The sequence below is a fragment of the Quercus lobata genome, chromosome 6 (assembly GCF_001633185.2).
Source record: "Quercus lobata isolate SW786 chromosome 6, ValleyOak3.0 Primary Assembly, whole genome shotgun sequence".
Taxonomy (NCBI): domain Eukaryota; kingdom Viridiplantae; phylum Streptophyta; class Magnoliopsida; order Fagales; family Fagaceae; genus Quercus; species Quercus lobata.
This window is the reverse complement of record NC_044909.1, coordinates 50,243,335-50,270,573: the sequence shown is the minus strand read 5'-3', so window position 1 is coordinate 50,270,573 and position 27,239 is coordinate 50,243,335. Positions and strand designations below refer to the sequence as shown.

The window sequence follows — 27,239 nt, the reverse complement described above, 5'->3', positions numbered from 1 at the left end:
AGTTATAATTCTTTGAAGATTTTGTGAGAACCTGGAGAGATATATATCTCTCTTTCTAGTGAGAAGAGAATGGTGTGGTGCTAAAATGCATGGAAAATAGGACCTTATAAGCACAAAGAAAAGGTCATTCCAATGTTTAAAATTTCTTCTAATTTCTTACCTCAACATAAACCTATTACACTCTTTAGTACTTTTTTTTTGGTTGACAAAGACACTCTTTAGTGCTTGAATTCAATAAAGAATTGCAGTCTTTATTGAAAGAAAGCTTTGAGAGGGCCAATTTAACTCCAAAATTATTAGTTTAAGTGAATATATGTGCTTCCTTCGTATCATTGAAAAAGTAGCTAGATTGAAATATACACTTCTTCCGTAAATTTTGACTTTATTTCCCTTTTTTAACTTAAAAAGCTTATTTAAAAAGCTCAAATACGGTATTCTTAATTTCTTTTAGCAATGTTAGGGAGGCGATTTTTTTTTTTTTCTTTTCATAATTTATTGTAGTTGTGATTAATAGGATTATAGATCAAGTACTACCATCACCTTTTTATCCACCAATCACAACTTATTGCTTCAAAAAATGTATAAAAAAAATGCTTGAAATAAGTTATGTACATAATTCTTTTTTTCTTTAAAAAGAAAAACTATTATATAATATATGCCGATATACCCACCATAGAATTCCTTGAACTCTGACCAACTCCACAAGTACCATGGACCATGGTCTCATGTATTGGGCTTGGCGGCCAAGCCCAATACTTTACACCATATTGCCATGTCTAAACTTTTAAGTGTAAACGACAAATTGTCCACCAGCCTTTCGTTGCCCACAGGGTTAAATTTGATGGGATCATTTCAATTGAAAATAAATACTCTTCCTTAGAAAAAAAATAACAACAAATATTGTGAAAATGCGTATTCATCTTAAAAAGGAATATTAAAAATACTTTTTATTTTAGAATCGGATAGTGAAGCTTGCCTACTCTTTCGTAACTATATATATTTATTAATTTTCAGAGTATATTGTCTCTTTCAAATCTGGGGAGCCTTATTTAACAAAATTTGGGAATTTTTAAAATTAGCTTATTGAGATTTGAGAGGTAAAGCTGCCTGTTAAAGGACTAAGGAGACAAAATAAATCTCCAAGCCCATTTTCCACTTGATACTTTATATTCCAAATAATATTTTCAGTTGAATCCTGAATCTTGATAAAGAATTGAATGACATAAATCTTTTTCCATGACAAATACATAAATATTTTTTATTAGATGCAAAGACATATATGGTTATTGAATATCGAAATGAGTATAGTAGCCAATGGATTTTCTGAATTTATATGAGCTTAGAGTCGTGTAATAAGTGGAACAGAGGTTATTTATTCGATGATCAAGTTAGTGTGAGGACAAAATGTAAGATTAACACATTTGCGCTAGTAGCATTTGTTTATTCATCACGCTTTTACACCTCCAAATTATGTAAGTGGGAATATATGGAGTTAATAGTTCATTCTTTCAATTATAATAACAAGCATAAGAATAAAAAATTTGTGCAAGTAGCACTTCTCATTCATCATGCATTCCGACCTCCAAATTACGTAATTAAGAATTTGTGGAGGTAATGGTAGTAGATTCTCTTTAAAATATAATAAGGAATATTTCGAAGCAATGTGTTTGGATTTATTGCATGTATGATTACTACAACTCAGCAAAAGAAAAAAAGAAAAGATCTAACCACTTATTCCACGGTTTGTTTTGCCCTAGTCTAAACTTATTCCTCGAGCGTATAACCTGCAATTGAGTAATGATATGATACAATTATTTTCACAACAATTAAGTGGGCAAGCTTTTATTAATTTTTATTTGGGCCTACCACGACACTAACATCATGTTTTCTTACCTACCATTAACAATTTACCACCTTAAGAGTACTAGCATTGGGGGTGTAAAATAAAGAAGAAGAAAAAATTTAATCTCTCACCCTCTCTCTTTTCTTACTTTTTATTTTTTTATTAGGTAGTGTAAGGACTCCAAAAAGAAAGGCCCAAGCCCACTTATAATAGTGGTACCTTATCCTTTATGTTAGGTTCTAAGGAATTAGGAACTAATGTATTAGAACTTCATTTTGTAATGTTGGCAAACTATGATCAAAACGTTTTAGTCTTGTTTAGACTTGTTCAAAGTATATGCTTTTTATGTAAAGTTGGAATCAAGTTGCTATAGGATTTACTGTGTAAATCTACCTGGCTCGATCGATCGAGAATTAAACTCGATCGATCAAAAGTCATGCAAATTGTTTTTTTCTGTAGAATTTCCAACTCAACCCAAGCCTGTTTGACATGTAAGGTTTTATGTTTTGTCTTAAGTATAAAAGGAAAAACCCTAGCCACGTTTTTAGGTTGCTCTTTATGCTGTATATGTGAATCTTTTGTGAGATCAAGAGGTGGTTACCTTCACACATACTTAGGGTTTCTAAGATTCAAGATTATGTCATAAACTTGGTGATCAAATCAGTTGCAGATTCAAGAGTTTAAAGATACACAAGCGGGAGTGTTTGTACTTGCTGGGAATCCAATAAAGAAGTAGTCCATGGACATAGAGCTGTCACGTGGTCGTGGTAGTAAGTTTCCTACTTGAGGTAGCAATAGGATGTTAGTGGTCTAAGTCGCTATTGTGTAAACTTCAATTCTTTCATAGTAGATTTAGTTTTACCTTGAAGATAGCTAGGTTAAATCCTCCCCAGGTTTTTTATCGGTTTGGTTTTCCTAGGTTATCATATTGTTGTGTTCTTTATATTCCGCTCTTGTCAATGATATGATTTATATGTGTTAACCTAGATTTGCATAATTTACCTAAGTTAATCACTTGGCTAAATGACTAGGTTAATCTGATTGTGTTTTAAGGGGTCTAAAACAAACACTTTAAATCTTGCCCCAAACAATAAATTTTTAAGAGAGTGGGTCTTCAACTCATGTGCAATGTAGGATAGACCCAAGTCTAAGACTATTGAACCCAGAGTAACAGATAATTGAATTTAGAACAACAATTGTGGATAATACCCCCTTTGGGCGAGTCCTAGGATGAATTTTTATTAATAACTTAGGCTCAAGTTCCTTTACAAGGTTCTCAATAGTTCTCTCCATTGCCTCTTCTTTCTTGGAAATTGTTCATCCCCCTTTTCTTGGGGATTCCCTTTCTTTTATAATCCCTTCCTTGGCATCCCAACCCTCCACCTATACATCTCAGGTGATCTTTCAAGATACTTGTCCTATCAGGACCCTTCTAGAGGTGGCAGAGAGAGTTGTTAGCTATGATGTTGTTGTTCAGGGGTCATTTCCTCATTAATGCAGCTGGTTAGATTGGTGCAAAGTATTGAATGTGGAGGTGAGAGATGTCTTCTTTAAGAAACGTCCTCTCACCTTCCTTGCAGGCCTCGTCCTCCCTTGCTGCTGTCCTTTCCCTTATCCTTAGGCCTCAATAGGGTGCCAGTCATCCTTTTGCTCTTTTGCTCTCCTTAGGTGGGTGCAGTCCCTTTTTTCCTATTTTTCTTTATTTGAATTGGACACCTTCGTCCTAGGATTGGGCTCCTCGGTCCTCGGCTCCCTCACAAGTAGTTTATATTATTTTATTGAGTTATATGTAAAAATAAAAATTGGGATGTTGGATGTATTGTTGGATGGGTTGGTAAAATAGATAGAGTAATGTTTGAGGATGTAAAATAGGTTTTTTTTTTTTTTTACATTCCCCATTGCTAGTGATCTAACAGTTGTGAATTTTTTTATATCTATAGACTTGCATGAAATTAGGTGAAATACAATTTCTGTAATTACTAGTCAGTACGTAGCACTACAAATAAAATTCCTAATCATTTAAAACAATATACATCTCAACTCCAATTCAATATGTTGATGCGTCAAACAAATTTTTTATATACTTTCTTTATACCCAAACAGTATAAACATTCCTTACCTTTCCTTGTAACTAAACACCCTGAGAGTGAAGATTCGATCCATGTACCGCCGCATCACATTGTGTCCAATATATGCACTGATGGACTAAACAATTCACTTCCATTGCCCATGACTCATAAAATAGATATGCCAGTCATCACAACCACTGAACCTATAACTACTGTCTAAAAAGCAAAACAAATAAGGAATAAATTCTCAATCCCAACCCCAAGAATCGAATGGTCAAGGTGCACTTAATCAAGGGAGCAAAAAATATTTGCTAGGTCCATAGGACTAGATTGGTAAACTGTGACTTTGTGTAATCTTTTAGAATCTTATTGTGTCTTGTGTTAGTATTGAAGATATGTTCAAGTGCAAGGTAAGTCAAGATTCAAGCTATAAATGACCCGAAAGAACCAAATTTTCAACCACAACTCAATCCATTGAGTTATGCTTAACTCAATCAATTGAAGTAGAATCTCGACTGATCGAGATTCATGCAGATTTGGTAATGATATGTTTTCCTTCATCCACTTGATCCAGGGTTTTTGGATTACAAGACAAGTATAAAAGCAACCCTAAAAGCATGTTTTTCAAGACATTATGAGAAGTATTATTGTACACAAATCTTGGAGTTTTCCATCTATCTTGAAGCATCAACCGAAGATCTACTTCCGTACTAAAGATTTGGTGGCAAATTTATTCTATTGATGTAATTTTCCTTCAAGCACTTCGAATCAACCCACGAGTCTTCTACTTGGGTGATTGAGAGAGTTGTGCATGTTGATAAATGTAGAAGGTTTTTAATTAGTGCCTGTAGTAGTGTTTTGAAGATGACTGAAGAGATTGGTGTGTATGAATGAAGTGCTTGAGGAGTGAATATAGACTAATGTTGTTGGGAACGATTAGCTTAAAGAGAGTGATGTTGCATGAAGCAATCTAATGTCTCTCTTAAGCTTCAGAAGAAATTTTTGCAAAACTTCCATAATTTGAAAAATGGGGTGAAATTCCCCTTAAAAGTCCTTTAATTTGATGAAGGGAGGTTGAGTTAAATGGATTAAAGTGTTTAAATTTTCCTCCTTTCCGTCCCTCTAGGAGCTTTTGAACTTGTGTTTACCTTTATGCATGTTTAAAATGAATTTTGAGCTAATAATAGGCTCCAAAATTTGAATATGGCAAAATACTAGACACAAATGTTTTCCATGAGCCCTAGTGTTTTGGGCAGCTTTGGCTCTAATTTTGAATTTGGTGCGATTTTAGCTCCATTTTTTTTAATTTGTTTCAAGATAATTATGAGTTTAAAAACTCTATTTAGGCACTTATAATTACAATTTTCTCCAAATCATTTTTAATTTTTTTTTTAACAATGAAGAAAAATACAAAATACAAAAAATTAAATTATCTTGTAGGATTTATTTTATTACTTTAAATCACTATCTTGTCTTAATAATTATAATAATGAAATTTTTAACATGCCAAAAGTCTAGCACCTCACAAATGATCAAAAGTTGTGGATTTATGTAAATAGGAGTGAGCAAAAAATGTCCACCAATCACAGTTGTATGCATTGGCATATTGTGAAATTTAGTGTAGAATTAGACGTGTCTCTAAAATTATTCTTTTCGAAATATTGTTGAGATTGCCATGGCAGCTAAATTGGTTAAAATGCAGAGGCATTTTCTTTGAAGTATATATATATATTTTTAGTACTCGAAATAAAAAGACTGATATTAAAATGAAATAAACGTTAATGGCAATGATTGGAAAAATAAGAAGGATACAATGTGACGTGTTTTGATGGCTGAAGTTGGCCCAGTACGATATATCAAAGTCTGCCTAGGCTTTAGTTCGAGTCCAATATTATTCAGAAGCTCGAACCATTATGTATGTTTGTTTCTACAAAAAAAATTTCAACTTCTGGTCCATATTTCCAAAAGACTAGCCCGAAGCGAAATGGGCCTCCAATAGCTATTGCTGGGCAGAGATGATCCTGGTAGTCCACTTGGGCTGAAGTTAAGACGGCTTTCGTGGCTGTGTTTTTGTGCTTATGAGAAGAATTAACGGGCCTCCCTAACTTGTAGTGGTGATTATCAAATTACTTAAAAAATAATAATTAAATTAAATTAAAAAATAGAAGATCAATCTAATAAACATTCAATATTAGACTCAATATATGCTTATGCAATATTCAGTCATACAATTCAATGAATTCAATTCATCTATAACCTTGTAATCACACATGTTATATAGAGGGGGAAAAAAAAGTTAAAACAACAAATTTTCTCTTCTACATGTATCTGTTGTAAACAGATTTTAGCATTTAATGTGTATTCCTAAATAATCTCATTTTTCAATTCTTCAACCATTTAATTTTATCAAGTTCAATGTTAGTCAGATTAGTCAACATTTATATATTTTCATGCAACAAGAAGATATAATTTGTAACAAGTAGTTTTGTTGGTTGGTTAATTGGTCACATTTTATTCATGAATTTGCTTGGATTGGTATTAGTCTGAATATAGCAAAATAATTCTAATAGATTTAATGTATAGTTGAAATGTTATTTTGTATCTCTTCATTTTCAAATAAATAATATTTAGAAGTATTTTTATTCAGTTTCTTTTTACATTATTTCCATTATTATTGTGCTTGTATCAACTATATCCTTTTTTCTTTTTCTTTTTTCCTCTTCATTCAGATGTGAGACATTCTCTTTATGCAAGGATGGAACCAAGATTTGAAAATGAGGGGCCAAAGTATAAATGAAAAAAAGTTGGTATATACCAAACTTAACATAAGCTTGTTCAATTTCATTGTGTAAATTAACGTCATAATTATATTTGTGGTAATTCTAGATTATTTTGTAATTAACTATTACCAATTTTATCAATAGTGATCTTTCAAAAATTTAATTGATGGATTTTAGAAATTGGGACATCATACTAGATGCATGTTAACTACACTACATTTTCAATATGAGCTTCTAAATTATTTTGAATTTTTCTTAATAAAAAAATCAAAATTGAACATCATTTTTCCGTTATCTTTGAAAAGAAAAGGCAAAAAAAAATAAATAATAATAAGGAATTTATCCTACATCTACCTAATCTACCTAACCATTTATGCCAACCTTTTTTTTGCTGAAACCATTTATGCTAACTTGTTATTTGCTAAAACCACGGTTTAAATTTTAATTGAAGACCCTGGTTTTGTCATGATGTCATTGTCCTGGTCACTTTGAAATCCTTCCAAGCGGTTCCTGTATTTTGCGCTCATTCAGCGGCCAAATCAAACCCATTTGAATTGCTATTTTTATATTTCTTTCATTGTGTGACAGAAATTTTTTATTTTTTTTTTATTTTTCATAATCAAATCAAATTCTTTGAAGTTATGCTATATATCCACTTGATTTTTATATTATTTTGCCACAATAAGATCCCATTATCTCTTAATTTTAAAGTAAATTGAGAAATCCTAATACTTAGGGTAATAATTATAAAACAATAATGTTGATCCTAGGCTTTTCTGGGGTAAAGGAATTGCTATGGCCACGTTCATGTAAGATAGCCCCCGTCACTTTTTTTTTTAATTAAAAAAAAAAAAAGTCAGGAAAAGAAAAGCAGTAATATTGTTCATGATAAGAAGAAATGGAAGAAAAAAAAATGCTATGAATTTCAAATTGTGTCTCCGTTCATGATCGTTCACTATGTAATGTCAAATGTGGCATCTTCTTTAGGGAAAACAGGGAAAGTCAGTGATTTGTTGGATTTTGAAAGAAGAAAGAGAAGGGGATAGGAAGATGGGAATTTTCATTTTCGTGGTGTATTTTGAAGGATTGTGATCCATTGGATTTTGAAAGAATAAAGAGGAGAGGAGGAGGGTTATTTTCTATAGGGTAAATTACACAAACCTTCATAAACTTAAGTAGAATGATGCGAGACTCACTTCCCTTGAGAGTTGGGAAATCAACATATATATTAGTCATTCAATTAATTACAATAGTAACAAAATATTTCAAATTTTGAAAAGATTCGCTTGACCAAACCTTACTCATGGTTAATAATAATCTTTTCCATTTTTTGGAATAAATATTGTTCCTTGTCACCAAACTTCTTAAAAACAATGGTGGGAAGGGGGAAAATGATAAAAGACCCATAGGGTTTGGACCAGTTACAAACTAACTCCTACACCATCAATTTTGTATTATTAACTCTCAAGTTCTAAGAATTGTTCAGATTGACCCATTCATCTAAATTTTGTTAATTTTAATTGACAGAAAATGATCATGTGAATATTATTTTAAAAATAATTTTTTTTTTAATAGTAAAGTGGTCACATGCACACTACATGACAATTTTCTCTCAATTATAGTTAACAAAAATTAAGATGGAGTGATTAATTTGGACAATTCTTAAACCTTATAAGTCAAAATTAATTTAAAAAAAGAAAAATGAATGGCTTAAAAAAAAATATAAATTAAGGGTGTGTTCATATAAGCTGTTGTGAGTGGCTTAAAATTGATCTAATGTCAAGCTCTCCTTTAAAATGATACAAGACTATTAAAAGTGTGTTTATATAATTAAGTTGTTGTGAAATAAAGTTTTGGATTTAAAATGAACATTTGTAAAAGAACTATGAAAAATTACAATTACAAAATGATATTTTGAGTTTTAAAAACGCGTTTTTAAGCTTCTAAATTACCTAACCAAACAAACTCTAACAACTTAATTTCAAGAAGAAACAAAGATAAATTCCTCCCAAATCATAATTTAATATGGAGCTAGCATTTTCTACAATAATCACTAAATGATATTTGTCATGATTCGAAGGAAAAAAATCACATGTAAGAGTCTTGTAATTGAGTGGTATTACTTCTTTTTCAGGAGAAGAATTTTGGTTCAAATTTTTCCTCTCATATTGTTGCAAGTTGCAAGGTGCAACTATCGAATTAACCACAAATAAAAATAGAGAGAGAGAGAGAGAGAGAGAGAAATCTGTAATCTAATTAACGTTTCAATATGAGACTCTATGTTGATTATGGAATATACGGCTCATACAATTCATATAATCTAGGGTATCGCACATCTTATAAAAGAAAAAAAAATGTTAAAAATGACAAATCTTCTTTCTACTTGTATCCATAATATTTCTTCTTCTCCATTCGGACCTGAGACCTTTTCTTTAGTCCGTAGAGTTGGCTTTCCCAAACTTCCTTGGGAAATTTGGACTTCCTTTCCTCCATACAAACTCCAGATCCCATTGACTTGACCAAACGCAACTGGTAATCGTACATTTCACGTGAGATTGGATCAGAGAGTGTCTCATAAGCCTTTTGAATCTCAACAAATCGTCTTGTGGATTCTTCTTTTGCAGAGGGAGGACAAACATCAGGGTGATATTGAAGGGCCATGCTTCTGTATGCCTTCTTTATCTCATCGAAACCAACATCCTCCGAACCAAGAGAAAGTACTTGATAAAAGTTGGTGTTCTTTTTTTGCATGGTCAACTCATTAGCTCTACATAGTACGGTTTTGAGCTCATAACCCTTTCTCCTAGACCCTGTTTTAGGTAGCTTTGGAACCATTGTTGCAAGCTTCGGATTCATTCCCAAGGAAATCTCCATGGTGTGTGTGCCTCTAGCTAGAGTTGTGTTGAGAGAGAGAGAGAGAGACCTAATTAAGTGTGGATGAATTGGTCTCAAACCACAATATTTATAGCTGTATTGGTGTGCATCGATCTCTCTAAGCAGGGGCGGAGGTATGTACAAGGGTGGGGTCATGGCCCCCCAATTTTGAAATTTATATATATATATATATAATTATCTTAATGTTTTCAAAATTTAGTCTACAAAAATAAGAGTTGATCCTCCCAAATATTTGAATTAGTACAATAATGCTCTTAAAAAAAAATAATTGGTCAAATAGTTAAAAAGATATAACTTTATTTTTTGCAATTCTATTTATTATTGTAAAATGTGCTCTTATATCTGTTAAATATTTGATAAAGTCTAGCATCAAGCATGTTTTAATTTATCTTTTTCAACTCATTATATGGCGATTTATAAGTCATTGGCTCATTAAAAAAATCTTGTCACTAAAATTACACATAAAATGTGTTTTTAGTTGTCACATAATGGGTCAGAGCAAGGTAACTTCAAATATGTTTGAAGTCTAACTTATTTATCCAAGTTTTGGATCATTCATATTTTTGAAAATTTCATTAATTCAATTGAAATATTTTTTACTTACTTTAGTATAAAATTTGATAATTTATATTTAAAATGAAACTTTTTAAGAATTTTACTATGAAAATGGAAAAAATGAATTTTATTTTATAAAAGATCGCTATCAAAAATAATTTTGATTGAAAATACTAAATTTTTTTTTTTTTTTTTTGGTTGAGTGTGTATATATATATAACTTATCAAATAAAAAAGTGTGTGTATATATAATAAAAAGCGTGTGTGTAGTGTGTGTGTATATATACACATGCGTGTAGGGATTGCCTTGGTAAATATATTAGTGTCATAATTTGGCCACCAAACAAAAATTCCTGCCTCCGCTACCATCTCTAAGTTACACAAACTTATTATATCCTTAAACCATGGTTTAAATTTCAAATGGAAGACCCTTGTTTTGTCATGATTTCATTGTCCTTGTCTCTGTCAACTATTAAGTCCTTCCTGGCTGTTGCTGCTGTTTGCGTGCCGAAACCATTTCTCATTTGCTTTGTCAATATATTATACATTTTTCATTTTGGCAAATCAAATTTTTTTGATATTATGTTTCTCAAAAAAAAAAAAAAAAATTTGATATTATACTAAATCCTATTCATTATAATATGATTAGGCCACAATAAGATCCTATTGTCTCACATAATTTTTAAGTAAATTGAAAATTCATATTACTAGTAGTAATGACAACAATAATGTTGATGATAAGAAGAAGAAGAAATAAAAAATAATAATAAAAGAAAAAAAAGGCTATAACTTTCATCAATAGTGGCTCCATTATTGATAGTAATATTTTTGTGATATAGAATGGCTCTACCAAAATCAAATAAGCTTTCTTTTCTCTTTTTTTATTATTTTTTTCCTAAAAAAGAAGGTTTCTTACATAATGGATGATGTTGATTTCAACCATATTCAGATAAATTACGAATTATGCATCAATAGAATTCATCTAATTAAAGTCAAACGAAACCAATAAGTTGATAAAGTGGTCGTGCAGGACAAAGATTATAAATTATAAATCAGAATTAGGCCTTACTGCGTGCACCTTATTCAGAATTAGGCCTTGCATATAGAGACATTGCTAACACCAAGATTAATTAAATAACCTAACTTAGATCTTTGAAATTAACCAGGTGCGAAGGACTGGAGTAAATAAATAGTTTTCCATGTCCCATATATCACGTTTATAGTTACCAACAAGTAGCAGACATTTCTTATAGTAATGTGTTTGGAACAGAATTTTATTCAACTTATTCAAAGTGGTGTTCGACTTTTTTCTTTATGTTCATTGTCCCATTCCATGAACTTTTACTAGATCTTTGGTATAGGTTTCACGTGTTTCTCTCTGCTGGCTATCATTTTTATCAAATTTTTTATATTCTAAGTAATCTTGACTGATGTGAGCGCATTATCTTCTTTGCAACTTCATCCATTGTGGTTAAATATTCATAAGGTTAGAATCTTATCTTTTTACATTGCATCTATATTAATTTAGCCCCCAAAAATCCAAGAGAGAGCAGCTGCCCACTAATTAGCAAGATCTCTTTGTGTCTTTGAGATTTTTTTTTAAAGGAGATATTCCATAAAATGACAAACCTAGAATTAAAGAATATAATTTAGTTTAATTAATTCTAACCAATTGGTAACAATGGTTTATGTTGCCCTGTCATCGGGATAAATAGGCCCACATATTATGTTTTATTAAAAAATAAATTATAAAAAAAGAACCAACCATTGAGAAATGTACTAAAGATATTTAAGAGTGATTCTAAACGTAATAAAATAATGTTTTCAGTGAATAAAGATATGAAATTGATCCACAAGATAGTCCAAGAATCATGTGAAATAAGAAGTACTTATTTATTTTGGAATTCATCTCATTCAACAGCCGGCGGGGCCAATTGATTCAACCAGGCAGCATTTTAATCATATTTTTCTTAATACTCAAGATTTATCAATTTTTGAATGTTGATTTAGTCCAAAACACAGAATTCTACTCTTATATTATTCTTTTTCTCATATACTCTCGATACTTGCAAAATTTCAATACGATAGAGATTGATAATTATTTCTTCTATAAAATATTAAAATTATACATAAAAAAATAAGTTCATGAATTGAATAGATAATATCACCCAATAAACATGAAACTTAGTGTGCGTGTTTATAATATTGAGAACATACTATTTAACAATGATATTTTTTATAGTTATTAAGCAATGTAATATTAACAAAAAGTTATAACAACTTTGACCGATGGTATTCCTCTCTCTCTCTCTCTCTCTCTCTCTCTCTCTCTCTCTCTCTCTCTCTCTCTCTATATATATATATATATATATAATATTCGGAGAAATTTAGGGGAAAATGTTAGTGAAAAATGTCAAACAGTTGTTGAATTGAGTGGCCAAATAACCTCAATGTGCAATGGTTTTAAAAATCATTTAAAAGAATGCACAATGTTATTATTTAATCAGTTATTCAAATATTTAGAGATAATGCAAAGTACATGTTTGGCTATGTTTGTTTTTGTGATGTTTGATGTAGTTAAACATGCATGTTGAAGTGCTAATTAGCAAGTACCTAACCCCGTTGAGAGTGAGGGAAGGAGCAAGGAGGCAACCTGCTTCTCATATTTAGGAGGCATGTAAGGAAGGGGGTATTATTTTTAACAAAGGTTTAAAATGGTCCATTGCTAATGGTGAAAATGTCAGTGCCTGGGAAGACTTTTGGCTCCCTTTTAGGCCACTCCGGAAGCAAATTGAAGGCCCTCTAACTGAAGGAGAGGATAGAATATCTGTGAAGATGTTGTTATCTAATGTGGAGGAGATTTCTTTTAATCTCCCAGACAGAATCTTACAAGAAATGAAAGGCATTCCTATTGCAGCGAATCCCAACCAGGAGGACATTCTTATCTGGGCATTTTCGAAGGATGGTTCCATTTCCCTCAAATCAGCCTATCTCATCGCAAAAGGATTTAACATCTTGAACCTTGATTCTAGTCCTCATTAGCAGTTGTGGAAAGCTAGCACATCTCCTAGAATTATTTTTTTTTCTTTGGCTGTGCACACATTGCAGCATTCCTACAAAGGAAGTTCTTGGTTCAAGAGGGTTAAATCTTAACCCAACCTATGAGTTATGCCAAAAGGTCCTGAATCAATCCTCCACACCCTTAGAGATTGCAAGGTGGTAAGAACAGTGTGGAGAGATTTGGGAATTGAGGAATCGAATCAGGAATTCTATGGTCTACCCCTGCAGGATTGGCTGGAAAAAAATTGCAGAGCTTCCAATATGTTCCCAAGACCCCGTTCCCTCAAGCCGTTTGGGCTATCTAGCTTCAAAGAAAAAAGGCAATCTTTCAAACTGGGAGAGTGGAAGAAGGCACGAGTGCTCGCTATGTAAAAAAGGGAGTGGAGTTTTATGCCATTAGTCCTCAACGGCCCAAACAAACCAAGTAGGATTCAAATCCAAGTGAAATGGATTAAACCTCCAATGGAATGGGTGAAACTAAACACAGATGGGTCTATGTTTGGGGATCCGATTAAGGCAGGCGGGGATGGTATCCTGAGGTGCAGTAATGGAGATTGGATTGCTGGGTTTGCTAGGAAGCTCGGAAACATAACAAGCACCGTGGTGGAACTATGGGCTTTCAGGGATGGCCTTAACGTGGTCAAGTAGTTGGGGATAGAAAACATTTGTACAGAAATAGATGCTGAATTTCTAGTATATCTCGTATCAAATCCTTATGTGGTCAATCTAATGCTTGAACCTCTCTTAACTGATTGTAGGAACCTGATAAAGACCTTCTCTAATTCCTCGGTGGCGCATGTGTTTAGGGAAGTTAATAGCTGTGTTGACAAGTTAGTTAGGATGGGAACAGAATTTACGTCTGACTTCCTAACTTAGTATAACCCACCAGATGTGGTGGCTAAGCTGCTGGCTAGAGAGAAAGCCGGCATTGTTTGTTGTTATAGACTTATTGTTCAATAGTTTTAATTCCAAGCGTTATTAACCAAAAAAAAAAATGAAGTGCTTCTCTTTTCCATAGATATAATAAAGTTGTGAGTGAGAGGGTGGATAAAAGGATAGTAATGTTTAAATTCTAACAGATAGAAACTAAAATAAACGTTAAGAATATAGAGATAAGAGGATTAGCAATAGGGTAGTCAAAATAACATTTAATAAATAAATAAAATAAAATAAAATAACCTAGCTAAACCCAGTCAAAAGCTGCATGCAATAGGCTCAACATTTTAGTGTGCAAAACTAACAGAAGAACAGTATCTCAATACCTCTGTTGAGTTACTGTTCATCGCTACACCAAAGAAAATTACTATTTTCTTAGATCCTTCAGTGACGAAAGCTGCCTTGCCAGCTCTTAGTTGTAACATCAACGCATGAGACTTCCTTGGCTATGACAAGGAGTAGGGATTTTTTTTGCTTGGTCATCCATACTCATCAATGCATGCAATGAGAGTCGTGGAGGATGAAAAGGGCTTTGTTAGAGCTCGGCGAGCATGGTAGAGAGGGAATAGATTAGGCCTGTCCAGCGACCCGTGTAATCCGACCCGCCCGACCCGAAGGTCCACGGGTGAATCCGAGTGCATATACAGGTCGGATACAGTTGTTGTTTTAAGAGGAACCGAATAATCGGTTCGGGTTTTGGGTTACACAATAAAAAATCCGAATAACCCGACCCGACCGAATATTTGGTAAAATAAAATAATAAACCACTCTCCACCACAGTCCACTCAGTCTGATATAAGTCATGTCATGAGCTAGTTAGTGGGTAACGTGCTGAACTACTGATCAACCATTTTTGGGCACAACTTCCCAATTTCAAATCCAACCATTTAAATCTTTTTTTTTTTTTAAGAAATAGCTGTTTAAGATCAACAGTTATAATACTACTCAGTCTACTCTACAGCAGTACAGCCCCCTAGCACAGCACAGAGAGTCAGAGATATCAAAATCAACAATTAAAATTAAACTAATATCAAAATCTAACAGTCACAATTAAAGATGAAATATTTGATTAGATATCTCAATCTTAATCTCATATCCTAACACTCTCTCTCACTCTTCAGAGTTCAGTCTTCACCGAATCAAGATCAAGTGATCAACATGTCATCAACGGCCTCAATCTCTCTTCATTCTTCACCTAATCACTCTCTCACCATATCCATGGCCTCAGACCTCACTCACTCTCTCTCTCTCTCTCTCTCTCTCTCTAATCGCAATCTCATATCTCTCACTCTCAAAGTAACGTTCTCTGTATCTCTCTCTCTCTCTCTATCTCAATCTCAAATCCTCAAAACCTGGAATCTCTTCACCAAATCCTTTAGTCTCACACGAATGCTCTCTGTCTCTCACTCTCTAATCTCTACAGTCCCTTCACCAATTTCATACGAAATCTCAAATCTTCATCAGTCTTCAATCTTCACTCTTTAAAAGCTTTCATCTTCGGTCTTCTCACCAATGAACAGACCACACTCTCAAACTCTCAGTTCTCACTTTGCCTCTCTCTACTCCAAGGTCCAAACCCTAGCTTCTCACTACAAGTTCTTCACACCTAGCCGCCGCCGCCGCCACCAGCAGCCACTCCTCTCCCTGCCGCCGATCATATGGGTTGAGCCTAGGGTATGTGTTCTCCTTTTCTCATCTCTCTTTTTTTCAGTCTCTCATTGATTATATATGTCATGAAAATCTACTGTTAAAATCAAATAAACCCTAAGTTTTATAATTTGAAACCCTAACTAGAAATAGTTGAAACCTTAACCATTTACTTTTGTTCTTTGTTCTTTGTTCAATAACTTCAGTTGTTTGATTAATTTTGTTCCTATTTAAATTTTATTCAGGAATTGAAAGTTGTACATGTGGGGTTTTCAGTCTTTAAACTTGAAATTAACACCCACGGTTTTTTAAGGTATGATTTTTGTTTCCCTTTGTTTTTTGTGTTCAAAGTTGGGATTTTGTTCTTTTTTTGTTAGAGACGTAGAGTTGATGCATGTAACTTAAGCTGTTGTGGATGTGTTCAATGTTTCAGCTTTTATTATTTAGTAAAATTTATACTGTTAAAAATCAAATAAACTCCCATGTTTTTTGTTCTTTGTTTATTTGTTTGATTAATTCTGCTCCTATTTTAATTTTACTCAGGAATTGAAAGTTGTCCAAGTGGGGTTTTCAGTCTTCAAATTCATAACTCCAACACCCCTAGTTTCTTTAAGGTATGATTTTTGTTTCCCTTTGTGTTTTGTGTTAAAAGTTGGGATTTTGTTCTTTTTTTATGTTAGAGTTTTATGTAGAATGTTGTTATCTAGATTCAAGCATCAAAGATTTTCCTTTTTGGTTTGTTTGATTATTATTATTAATTATTAGTTTGCTAATTTCTATGTTTGATTTTTTAGGTCATGGATTCCTCCACTAATGCTCCCTTTGTTTCTACACAAGCGGATGGTGCTACTGCCACCCAAGCGGATGGTGCTACTGCCACTGCCACCCAAGAGGCTGCTACTGCAACCCAAGCTGAAGCTACTGATGGTGAGTTGCCCCTAGTTCCACCTAGTGTAGTGAGTAAGACTGGTACTGGTAGTGGTAGGAAAAAGTCTTTAGCTTGGAATCATTTTGAAAAAGTAAAGGTAGACGAGGGTGTCACTATGGCTGTATGTAATTATTGTAAAAAATCATATCTGGCTGATAGTAAGAGTTGTGGTATTAGTAATTTGTTAGCTCATGTGACAATCTGTCCTAAGAACCCTAATAAAGAAGATAAAGGGCAGAAAACATTAGCTTTTGAACCCAAAAATGATGGAGATGATGGGTTCAAACTTGTGTCAACAACTTTTTCTGTTGAGGCTTCTAGAAAGGCACTGGCTGAAATGATAATAATTGATGAGTTGCCTTTTAGGTGTGTTGAGGGTTATGGGTTTAAGAAATATGTAACTACCTTACAACCTAAGTTTCGTCTAAAAGATATTCCATCTCGACAAACTGTGACTAGAAATGTGATTGGAATTTATAATAGTGAGAGAGAGAAGCTAAGGAAATCCTTGAAGGGTTGTAGGGTGTCTTACTACGGACACATGGACTTCTCTACAAAATTTGAATTATATGTGTCTCACATGTCACTTTATTAATGATGCTTGGAAGTTGCATAAGAGAATTTTAAATTTTTGTCAAGTTGAAGATCATAAAGGGGAGACTATAGATAGAAAGATTGAGATGTCTTTGCGTGAGTGGGGTATTGATGGCATATTCACTTTGACAGTGGATAATGCTAGTTCCAATTTAACCACAATTAAATTTTTACAAAGGGTAACAAAAGATTGGAATGGGACAGTTTTAGGAAATGAGTTAATGCACATGAGGTGTTGTGCCCATATCCTAAATCTCATTGTTGGGGAGGGTTTGAAAGAAATTGATGCATCTGTTGCTAGGGTGCGTGAAGCTGTGAGGTATGTGAAGTCCTCGCCCAATAGAAATCAAACCTTTAGGAATTTTATGGAGAGGTTAGGTATGGAGTCCAAGAGTCTTCTTTGTTTAGATGTACCTACTAGGTGGAACTCAACTTACCTTATGTTAGAAACTGCTGAAAAATTCGAGAAAGTATTCCTTAGGATGGACTTTGAAGATGATGGTTATTCATTATATTTTAGGAGCAAGGAAGATAGTGGTGGTTTGGGATCTCCTTGTATGAGTGATTTCCAAAATTGTAGGGCATTTGTGACTTTCTTGAGACTTTTTTACAATGCAACAAAGAAGTTCTCTGGCTCTTTGTATGTGACCTTAAATGCCTTTTTTGATGAGATCTTTGTTATTCAGGAGAGTATTTCTCATTTAGTTAAATCCCAAAACACCCTCTTGAAAAACACGGCCACAAACATGCAAACTAAATTTGAGAAGTACTGGGGGGAAGGTGATAAAATTAATCCTCTTTTGTATGTGGCTGTTGTTCTTGATCCACGAAAAAAATTGAGATTTTTGAAGTTTTCTTTTTCTGAAATTTATGGGAATGAAGTGGGGAATGTGATGGTTGATAAGGTGAAAGCTCTTTTGATGAAGTTGTATACTTTTTTCTGTTCTGTTAATTCCCCAAATGTGCAAGAACCAAGTGGGGTTGAGAGGACACCAATGGTAGGTGACGCAAGTGATCCATATGTGATGGCTCACTCTCGATATGAGCTTTTCTTAGAAGCTGAGCAATCTATAGGTTGTAGTAATGAGGTTGATAAGTATTTAGCTGAAAATTGTGATGGTAGAAGGGATGTGAATTTTGAGGTGTTGGGGTGGTGGAAGGACAATTCTAGTAGGTACCCAATGCTGTCCAAAGTGGCTAAGGATATGCTGGCTGTACCAGTTTCGACTGTTGCATCTGAGTCAGCATTCAGCACCGAAGGCCGCATTATTGATCCATTTCGAAGTTCTCTCTCTCCTTTCATGGTTCAAAACCTTGTATGTGCACAAAATTGGCTTCAAGCCACAGTGCCAATTTCTCATCGCCAATCAAGGGATGAGGTTGAGGCATTGGAGGAGGAATTTCATGATTTAGGTAATATGTTTAAATTCTAGAACCTATAGTCTATGTCTCATGTTCAAACAAAATTTAATATGTTGTATTTATTTTCTTTTCTTTTCTAGTTTTAAATCAACAGTCATCATCAAGTAAATCAGCAAGTACCAGCTCCAAATTGGGTTCTAGCTTAGGCAAACGACCCATAATTAGTGTTGAAGATTGATAACTGACTTGGTATGTTAATGCCTTTGGCCTCTTACTGTTATAAGCTTGCTGGCTTGCTGCCCTTTATATTTGGTCTTGTATTTGGTAGTAATTTGTTAAATATTTTTTTGTCTTTTGTAGGCGGAATCACTTATTTTGTAAATGAGGCAGAACCTTTTGGGAACATTTTGGAAGCTTTTTTGTAAATTTCTTTTCTAACAATACTAGTCTTAATGCTTGTAGGAAAGAAATCCTAGGAATCATATAGGTTTTCTTTTCTATTAGTTATAAGCTTGAGAATTTGTATTTAATGTTTGGGAAAAGCTATTTTTTTTTTTAAATACCTGTGATATTTTATAATTTGTAATTAATTATATTGCTGGGAACATCGTATAGCCAGCAAGGTTGCTGCCTTATGATTTACTGCCTTGTGGAAACATTGATTTTACTGCCTTATAATTAATCACTTGTTGTGTGGTTGTTGGAATGGAAATACACGTTTTGTGTATTGTTTTGCTATTTTGTCCAGGTTATTTGTTGTGGTAATTTTTGGGTAGTCAATGTGGCTATTTAACAAGTCACAGGTGGTGAAAATAGGATTTTGTGTGTAACTTGTGTTGTGCTCTTTGTTTAGGTTTTACAATATATATTGATGAGTTTAGTTTTTGTGGTCCATTTGTGGAGGCTAAACGGATGTTGTAAAAATAGGTTTATTTTGTGTTGTTATGGGGTATTTTGTTCAGGATATTTAATGCTTAACAGGTGGTAGAAATTGGCTTATTTTGTGACCTTTGGTAAGGTTATTTTTCCAGGAAGTTTTTGTTCTGAAGGTCCAATATATTTGGAAGTGAAGTTGCTTAATTTAAGTTTAGTTGAAAGCCCCATTTTTTTATAAAAAAATTAGGGAAAACGGAGGCCCAATCTGTTTTATATGGAAAGTTCAAAAATTATGACACCTAAATAATTTTTAAAACTGCCAACTCCTTAATTTGGGCTAAAAGTGGGCTAAAAGGGCTGATAAAATTTTACCAACAAAAATTTCATTGAAGTTCAAAAACTGGGCCCATATTAATGGCCCAACCCGCCTAACTGACAACTCCGACCCACCCATCTGGTGACCCGAAGCACGGACCCGACCCAACTATTCGGTCGAATACGGGTCTAAGATTCATCCACCCGATTCAAATGGGTCAAGTTCGGTTCAAGCCCAAACTCGAACCGACCCGACCCGTGGACAGGCCTAGAATAGATAAAGGATTGGTGTTGTAGATCTAGAGTCATCTTTTGTGGTGGTATGTGCAATTGGGTTTGTTAAAGTTATGGTTGGTTTGGATGGAGAGAAGGGGAGAGTAGAGTAGAGTAGAGTTGGCCCAAAATTAACCTATTTTTAGCCAATTCTACTCTACTCTACTCTCCTCCATTCTCCCCTCAATTCAAACAGACCCTTAAAGTCTATGTGATTGGGATAAAGGCCTATATGGTGATTTGTGAAGATTTATTACAGCACTACTAGGAAGTTTTCATTGAAAATGGGGAAAGGGTGAAGGAGGTTAGAGAGAGGAAAAAATAATATAAAATTAAGTAAAGAAATAAAAGTTGATTATGATGACGTTTATGTAATTATATGTTTGCAAAAATAGAAAAAGTGGAATTTTTGAGAACAATTTAACTAAAATCATGTTGAGCCTGATATGAATGCTCTAAGTAGATAATCACACTCAAAAAATTGTAAGTATTGGTGGAAAATATACAGCTACTTAACCCTTTTTATTAAATCTCTCTCCCATTTTCTCTCTCTACTATATTAAACATACTGTGATTTTTTTTATTGAAGAGTCCAATCTTTTTCTTCTTTGCTTTAACAGTTGGAATGATTCGAATGTTGAAAGGAAATATTGCATATTATGATTGCCAAATGTTCATATTTGTAAGGCATCTGAGCATTAATGCAGCAACCCAAGTGATAGACGAAGATGAGAATGTAGTGGCAAAAGACTCACGAAGACATACCCGGAATTGATCCTTCGGTCATAGTCCACAAGTTGAATGTATCGCCCTCTTTTTCTCTCATCCGTCAAAAGAAACAGGTGTTCGTGTAGGATTGAAACAAGGCCATAGCAGAAGAGGTTCGCAAGTTACAAGAAGCAGAGTTCATACAAGAAGTATACTACCCCAATTGGCTGGTCAACATAGTGATGGTCAAAAAGGCCCACGGGAAGTGGAGGATATGCGTGGACTTCATGAACTTAAACAGGGCATGCCAAAAGGACAACTATCCTCTTCCGCGAATTGACATCTTGGTGGATTCGACAGCAAGACACTAGTTACTGAGCTTCATGGACGCGTTTTCTGGTTACAACTAGATCAAGCTGGACGAGGCTAATCAAGAGAAGACTTCATTCGTCACCAGCCAGGGTCTCCTCTACTACAAAAAAATGCCATTCAAACTTAAGAACACAGGTGCCATGTATCAAAGGCTGATGAACAAGATGTTTGCACATCAGATTGAGAGGAGTGTTCAAGTCTAGGTGGACGACATGTTGGTAAAAAACCAACAGGAAGATGACCATTTGAACGACCTCAAGGAAACCTTTGATACCCTTCACTCTTACAACATGAAGCTGAATCCGGACAAATACACATTTGGAGTGACGGCTGAAAAATTCCTGGGGTTCATGGTATCCCAAAGAGGTATTGAGGTCAACTCGAACAAGATACAGACAATAATGGAGATGACGCCTCCAACAAACATCAAGGAAGTACAAAGCCTCAACGACAAAGTAACAGCACTAAACAGATTCGTCTCAAGAGCAACGGAAAAATGCCAGCCTTTCTTTTGCACATTGAAGAAGTTATTCGAGTGGACAGCTGAATGTCAGCAGGCATTTGAAGACCTAAAAGCATACCTGTCCTCCCCACTATTGCTGAGTCCCTCCAAACCAAGGGAAGAATTGTTTCTCTATCTAGCTGTCTCCCTAGTAGCTATCAGCTCAGCCTTGGTTAGAGAAGAAAACAGTGTATAGAAGCGTATATACTACACTAGTCGGGCGCTCCAAGGTGCAAAAGAAAGGTACCCCCTAATGAAGAAGCTCGCCTTCACATTAATGACTACATCTCGTAAGTTTAAGCCATACTTCCAGGCCAACACTGTGGTCATCCTAACAAACAAGCCTCTACGAAGAGCGATAAGCAACCCTAAAGCCGCTGGACGAATGGCACTATGGGCAATTAAGTTAAGTGAGTTTGACATACAGTATTGCCCATGTACGGCCATAAAGGGGTAGGTTGTTGTTAACTTCATCGCGGAATTCACCAACATGGAAGGCCAAAGGGCAGGAGCGTGTCCTCAATGGAGTATCCACACGGACGAGTCATCCAATAGATAGGCAGGCGGAGCTGGTATAGTACTCCATTCCCCAGAAAGAGACGAGATCGAATGCATGGTTTGACTTAATTTCCCTACAACTAATAATGAAACGGAGTACGAAACTTTACTAGTAGAGCTGGATCTCGCCAAAGCAGCAGAAGCCACAAATGTGGTCGTATACTGTGACTCTCAGGTAGTCACAAATCAAGTAAACAGCAACTACGAGTGCAAGGGTAAACGGATGAAGAAGTATCTAGAGCAAGTGAAGAAATGAACAAACAACCTTCAAGTGAAGTTTGTTCAAATCCCAAGGGAGGAGAACGAGCAAGCTCCCGTCTTGCCAAGACTACATCAGTAGAGCATATGCTCATCCCCAGTCAAGTACTATCATTTGTTCAGATCTTACCATTAATAGACGGCGTCAGTGTGCAGGAGATAGGTTCCAAGAACAACTGGACTACACCATTAAAAGGATTCTCCGACCCGTACCTAAGGTGTCTTAGTTCTGAGGAAACAGACTATGTTATGAGAGAAGTCCATGAAGGAATCTGCGAGAACTATTCCAAATCACGGTCTTTAGTGCACAAGGTGGTACAGGCAGGATATTATTGGCCTACCATGCAAAAAGATGCCCATGCATATGTCAAAACTTGCGACAAGTGTCAGAGGTATGGCAACCTCATCAGACAACCAAAAGAGGAGCTCACTCCAATGACGGTCTCATGGCCCTGCGCTCAATAGGGGTTGGATATCATGGGCCCGTTTCCAATAGCAATCAGACAGTTGAAATTCCTTGTAGTCGGCATAGATTACTTCACCAAATGGGTGGAGGCCGAAGCCCTGGCCACCATCACAGAGAAGAACATATGAAACTTTGTATGGAGGAACATTATTTGCAAGTACGGTATACCTAAAGTACTGGTCTCAGACAACGGGAAGCAGTTCAACAACGACTCATTCAGAGATTTTTGCTTACAGTTAGGGATCAAGAATCACTACTTCACCCACCCACCCTCAGGCCAACGGGCAAGTTGAGATCACAAATCAATCCTTGCTCAAAATTATCAAGACTCGGCTCGAGGGGGCAAAGGGTATATGGCCAAAAGAATTGTCAAGCGTTCTATGGGCTTACAGGACAGCGAAAAGGACACTTACAAGAGAGGTACCGTTTCGACTAGCATACGAAAGCAAGACCATCATCCCAGATGAGGTCAGACTCACAAGCTACAGAGTGGGAAACCATGACGAGAGTAAGAACAATGAAGGCATATGCTAGCAGCTTGACTTGGTAGATGAGGTCGGAGCAATGGCTGAACAAAAATTAGCGTGATACTAGAACCTCATGGCCAAGCGCCACAACTTAAGAGTTAGAAAACTGAGACTTCCAGGTTGGGGATCTTGTCTTGAGAAAGGTAACAGGCGCCACAAGAGATCCCTCCCAGGGAAAGCTAGGACCTAATTGGGAAGGACCCTACAAGATCGCTTCATGGCAGAGGAAAGGGACCTACCACCTGGAGACACTAGATGGGTAAAAGTTGCACCACCCATGGAACACGAAGCACCTGAAGAAGTACTACCAATAGACAAGGGCACGGACAACGATACTCCTCATTTCTAGTTTATTTTCTTTTAGTTAATTTTTACTATCTACATTACTTTTTAAGCCCAAAGGGCAGTTTTTCATTTTCCAAGAACAATTTCTACACTCGTATTTATCACAATAAGAGGAGTTATTCAAATATGTCATGTGTATGTCTACAAAACTACGTCTATAATTATTTAAGTTCACAAGTGGACGGGTTCATCCCAAGGGATGATTTGAATTGATCAAATCCACAAATGGACGGGTTCATCCCAAGGGATGATTTGAAATTAATAAATCTTTAAGTGGACGGGTTCATCCCAATGGGTGATTTGAAATTAATAAATCCTTAAGTGGACAAGTTTATTATTAAAGTAGAAAAGCTCATCCCAAGGAATGATTTAGATTTATTAAGTCCACAAGTGGACGGGTCCATCCTAAGGGATGCCTTCAAATTACAAAGTCACTAAGTGGACGGATTCATCCCAAGGGGTGATTTGAGTCCTCAACGGCACGGGTTTATTATTAAATCCACAAAGTAGAGAAGTTCATCCCAAAGGGATGCTTTGAAAAATATTAAAGTCCACTTGTGGATGCGTTCATCCCGAGAGATGCCTTGAAAACACCAAATCCTTGAGAGGATGGGTTCATTACTAAGTCCTTAGTAGGACAGACTAATGGATACCTTCAAAATACCAAGTCTAAAATGGACGGGTACACCCAAATGGATGGGTACACTCAAAAGGGACAGATACACCCTAAATGGTCGGATACACCTAAGTATCACAAAATTCTATAGGTCCTCAAGGGGACAGGAAAACCTAGAAACAACCCATAGCAAACAATATTTTCAGATATGTAAACAAAAAATATAAGCAACAGATATAAAGACAATAGATAGAAAGCCCATAAAGGGCAAAAGTTTACATCCAAAGAAGCCCAAAAACAATGGGTGACGGAAGGAATAAATATTGTTCTTCCACGAATTTAAAAAGAAAAAAGAACAAAAAATATATAGAGAACATCCAACATCCAAAAAATCTACTAATCAACAGAGGTTTCTCCGTCCTTCTCTTTAACCGTCTGGCTCCCCTCAAATGGACGGGTCTCATCCTCGACAGACTTGACCTGATCGACATGAGGAGCAATCACTTCGTCGCCTTGAAGGTCAAGGGCGGCATCGTCCACAAACAACTCATCGGTATCTTCGAGGTCAACAAGACGGGCTGGGGTCTAAGCCTTGGTGTCAATAGAGATTTCGGACAGATCCAGGTTCGGGAAGGAGGCCTTAACTTGACGGAAGCAGTTGTTGAAGCCATCAGCAAAAGAACCACCCAACTCATATAGAAGGGCGTCAGAATCACGATACTCCCTTACAGCGTCCCCCTTAGCCTGATGGAGCTGCTCCTTCAACTTAGAAATTTCTCCCTCCTTATCCTTAAGTATTTTCTTCAATGCCTTGGTTCACGCCTCCGACTTATCTAAAAGTTTTCTCGTCAAGTCAAGCTTGTTGACTTGGACCTTCTTCCAGGCTATCAGCTCCCACAACTTCATCTCCTTGGCCTTCACCTTCTCTCTCAGACGGCCCACCACCATCCCCTGGGATGTGCAACGGTCCATCAGCCCCTTCATCATAAGCACCCCCTACAAAAAATCAAAAACAAAGGTTAGAACAAGAGGTAACAATAAGACAAAACGGAGAGAGGGACAGATATGCCTACTTGTGCCGAACTAAAAAGGCCTGTCTCCCCCATGGTCTCAGTAGCATAATTGCTCAAATCCTTATAGTCGTCGTCCTTAATAATGGAAGAGAGTTGCTTGAATGCATAATGTGCGTCTTCACAGAGGAGGATAAGGCGCTTTCCAATGACGGGACCCTGATCTATCATTAGGCCCTTCCTTTCCCAAGACCAGGCGACAGAGGCAACTTATGTGTTCCAGGAGTCTCCCCAACGGTTGACCCCGCCACCACCTTGGGTTTCTTAGGGAGACAGTTGGTCTTGTCCAATGGTTTCCTCTTGGTGGACGGGTTAGTCGGACCCGTTCCCTTGGGAGGCAAGCTTCCTTCTTGCTTCTTCCGTACTGCAGCCTGTTACTTGATGAAGGCCCTCCTCTTGTCATCTTCCATTTCTACATCAAAATGGACAGAAAGAAAAAGTTAGGTAAACTACTATAAATAAAAGAAAATAGTAATGAGCAACGGACTTACGTCTGCGTGCTTGACTATTGTAGCGACGGGTAGCTGTGGTAGGCTCAGGACCGTCACAATACCAGTGGATTGTGTCCAAGGTAACAAGCTTCTCCCATGTCCTCTCTGCCAACTTAATCCTAAAGATCTTTTCCAAAAAACTCCACTGTTCAAGAGTCACCTCTGTACGATCTCGAGCTGCAAAAAGGGGACGGTTAGGCCAACACGACACAAATAATAAACAAAATTTATACCAGACGAGGGCATTATACCCCAAGTTTTGTCCACAAGCATGTAATCCTGATCGTCAGGGTGGCACATCCAATCGTCTCCTTGAATGAAGAAGTACTGGCTTTTCCAGTTTTTGTTTGAGTTGTGGGTATCGTACACTAGCCTAAGTACTAGCTTCCTCGGTAGGAAACTATACATACCCCTAGACTGGGTGATTTCTGATGGATAGTAGCAGTGGAAGAACTCCTCCACCGTCATCTTACGTTCCCCATTAGTCAAGACTCCATATAAAACTTCCACGCCAAGGAAAACTCTTCAGGCATTCAGAGAGATCTGGGTGACGACCAACCCTAGGTATTGAAGTAGACGGCAGTGAAAAGCACTTAGAGGGAATCTAAGTCCCACCTTAAACATTTGTTCGTACACCCTGACATCCTCGGCATCCCGATAGTAGCACTTTTCAGAGTTGAAAGGCAAATGAATAGGGATGCCGACGGGAGTCTGGTATCTTTCCCTAAGGGTCTCAAAGTGTTTTTTCTTGATGTTAGAATTGAAGTCATTTATCGTCCACAACGGGAGGAGGAGAAACTCTCTAAGGCCATCAAGACCTATGACGGATTGGATGGGAGGTTTAGCATTGTATACGTCTTCACTGTTTGAATCCCCACCTGAATCACCTCTAATCCGACCACGTCCAAGTCCTCATCCTCCTCCACGAAAGGTGTTCCAACTAAACCCTTTCATCATAAAAGGTGTCAGGATCATCCTGACCTGACGAATACACCTCATCGTAGCCCGCTCCTTTGTGGACAAACAATTTTTCACTTGACACCTCACTAGACATCTATCACCTACACGTGACGAATAGAACCCTAAGACTCTATAGGTCTACACATGCGACAGGCACGCAATATTCAAAGTGAATAGTAAAAAAAAAAGAGTTCAGTATAAGGCAGAGGATACTTACAATTGAATGATAAGAC

The 27,239-nt window shown here is 36.0% G+C and overlaps 2 protein-coding genes across 2 annotated transcripts; one reads left to right on the top strand and one right to left on the bottom strand.

Annotated features, from left to right (window-relative positions):
- Nucleotides 1-9,071: 9,071 nt before the first annotated feature.
- Nucleotides 9,072-9,566, bottom strand: LOC115950441 (chaperone protein dnaJ 20, chloroplastic-like). The gene has a single exon (XM_031067636.1). The coding sequence runs from the start codon at nucleotides 9,564-9,566 to the stop codon at nucleotides 9,072-9,074; it is 495 nt and encodes a 164-aa protein (XP_030923496.1).
- A 7,827-nt stretch (nucleotides 9,567-17,393) lies between these two features.
- On the top strand, nucleotides 17,394-18,740 carry LOC115950440 (zinc finger BED domain-containing protein RICESLEEPER 2-like). The gene has a single exon (XM_031067635.1). It carries the CDS (start codon nucleotides 17,394-17,396, stop codon nucleotides 18,738-18,740), a length of 1,347 nt encoding a protein of 448 aa, XP_030923495.1.
- The last annotated feature ends 8,499 nt before the right edge of the window (nucleotides 18,741-27,239 follow it).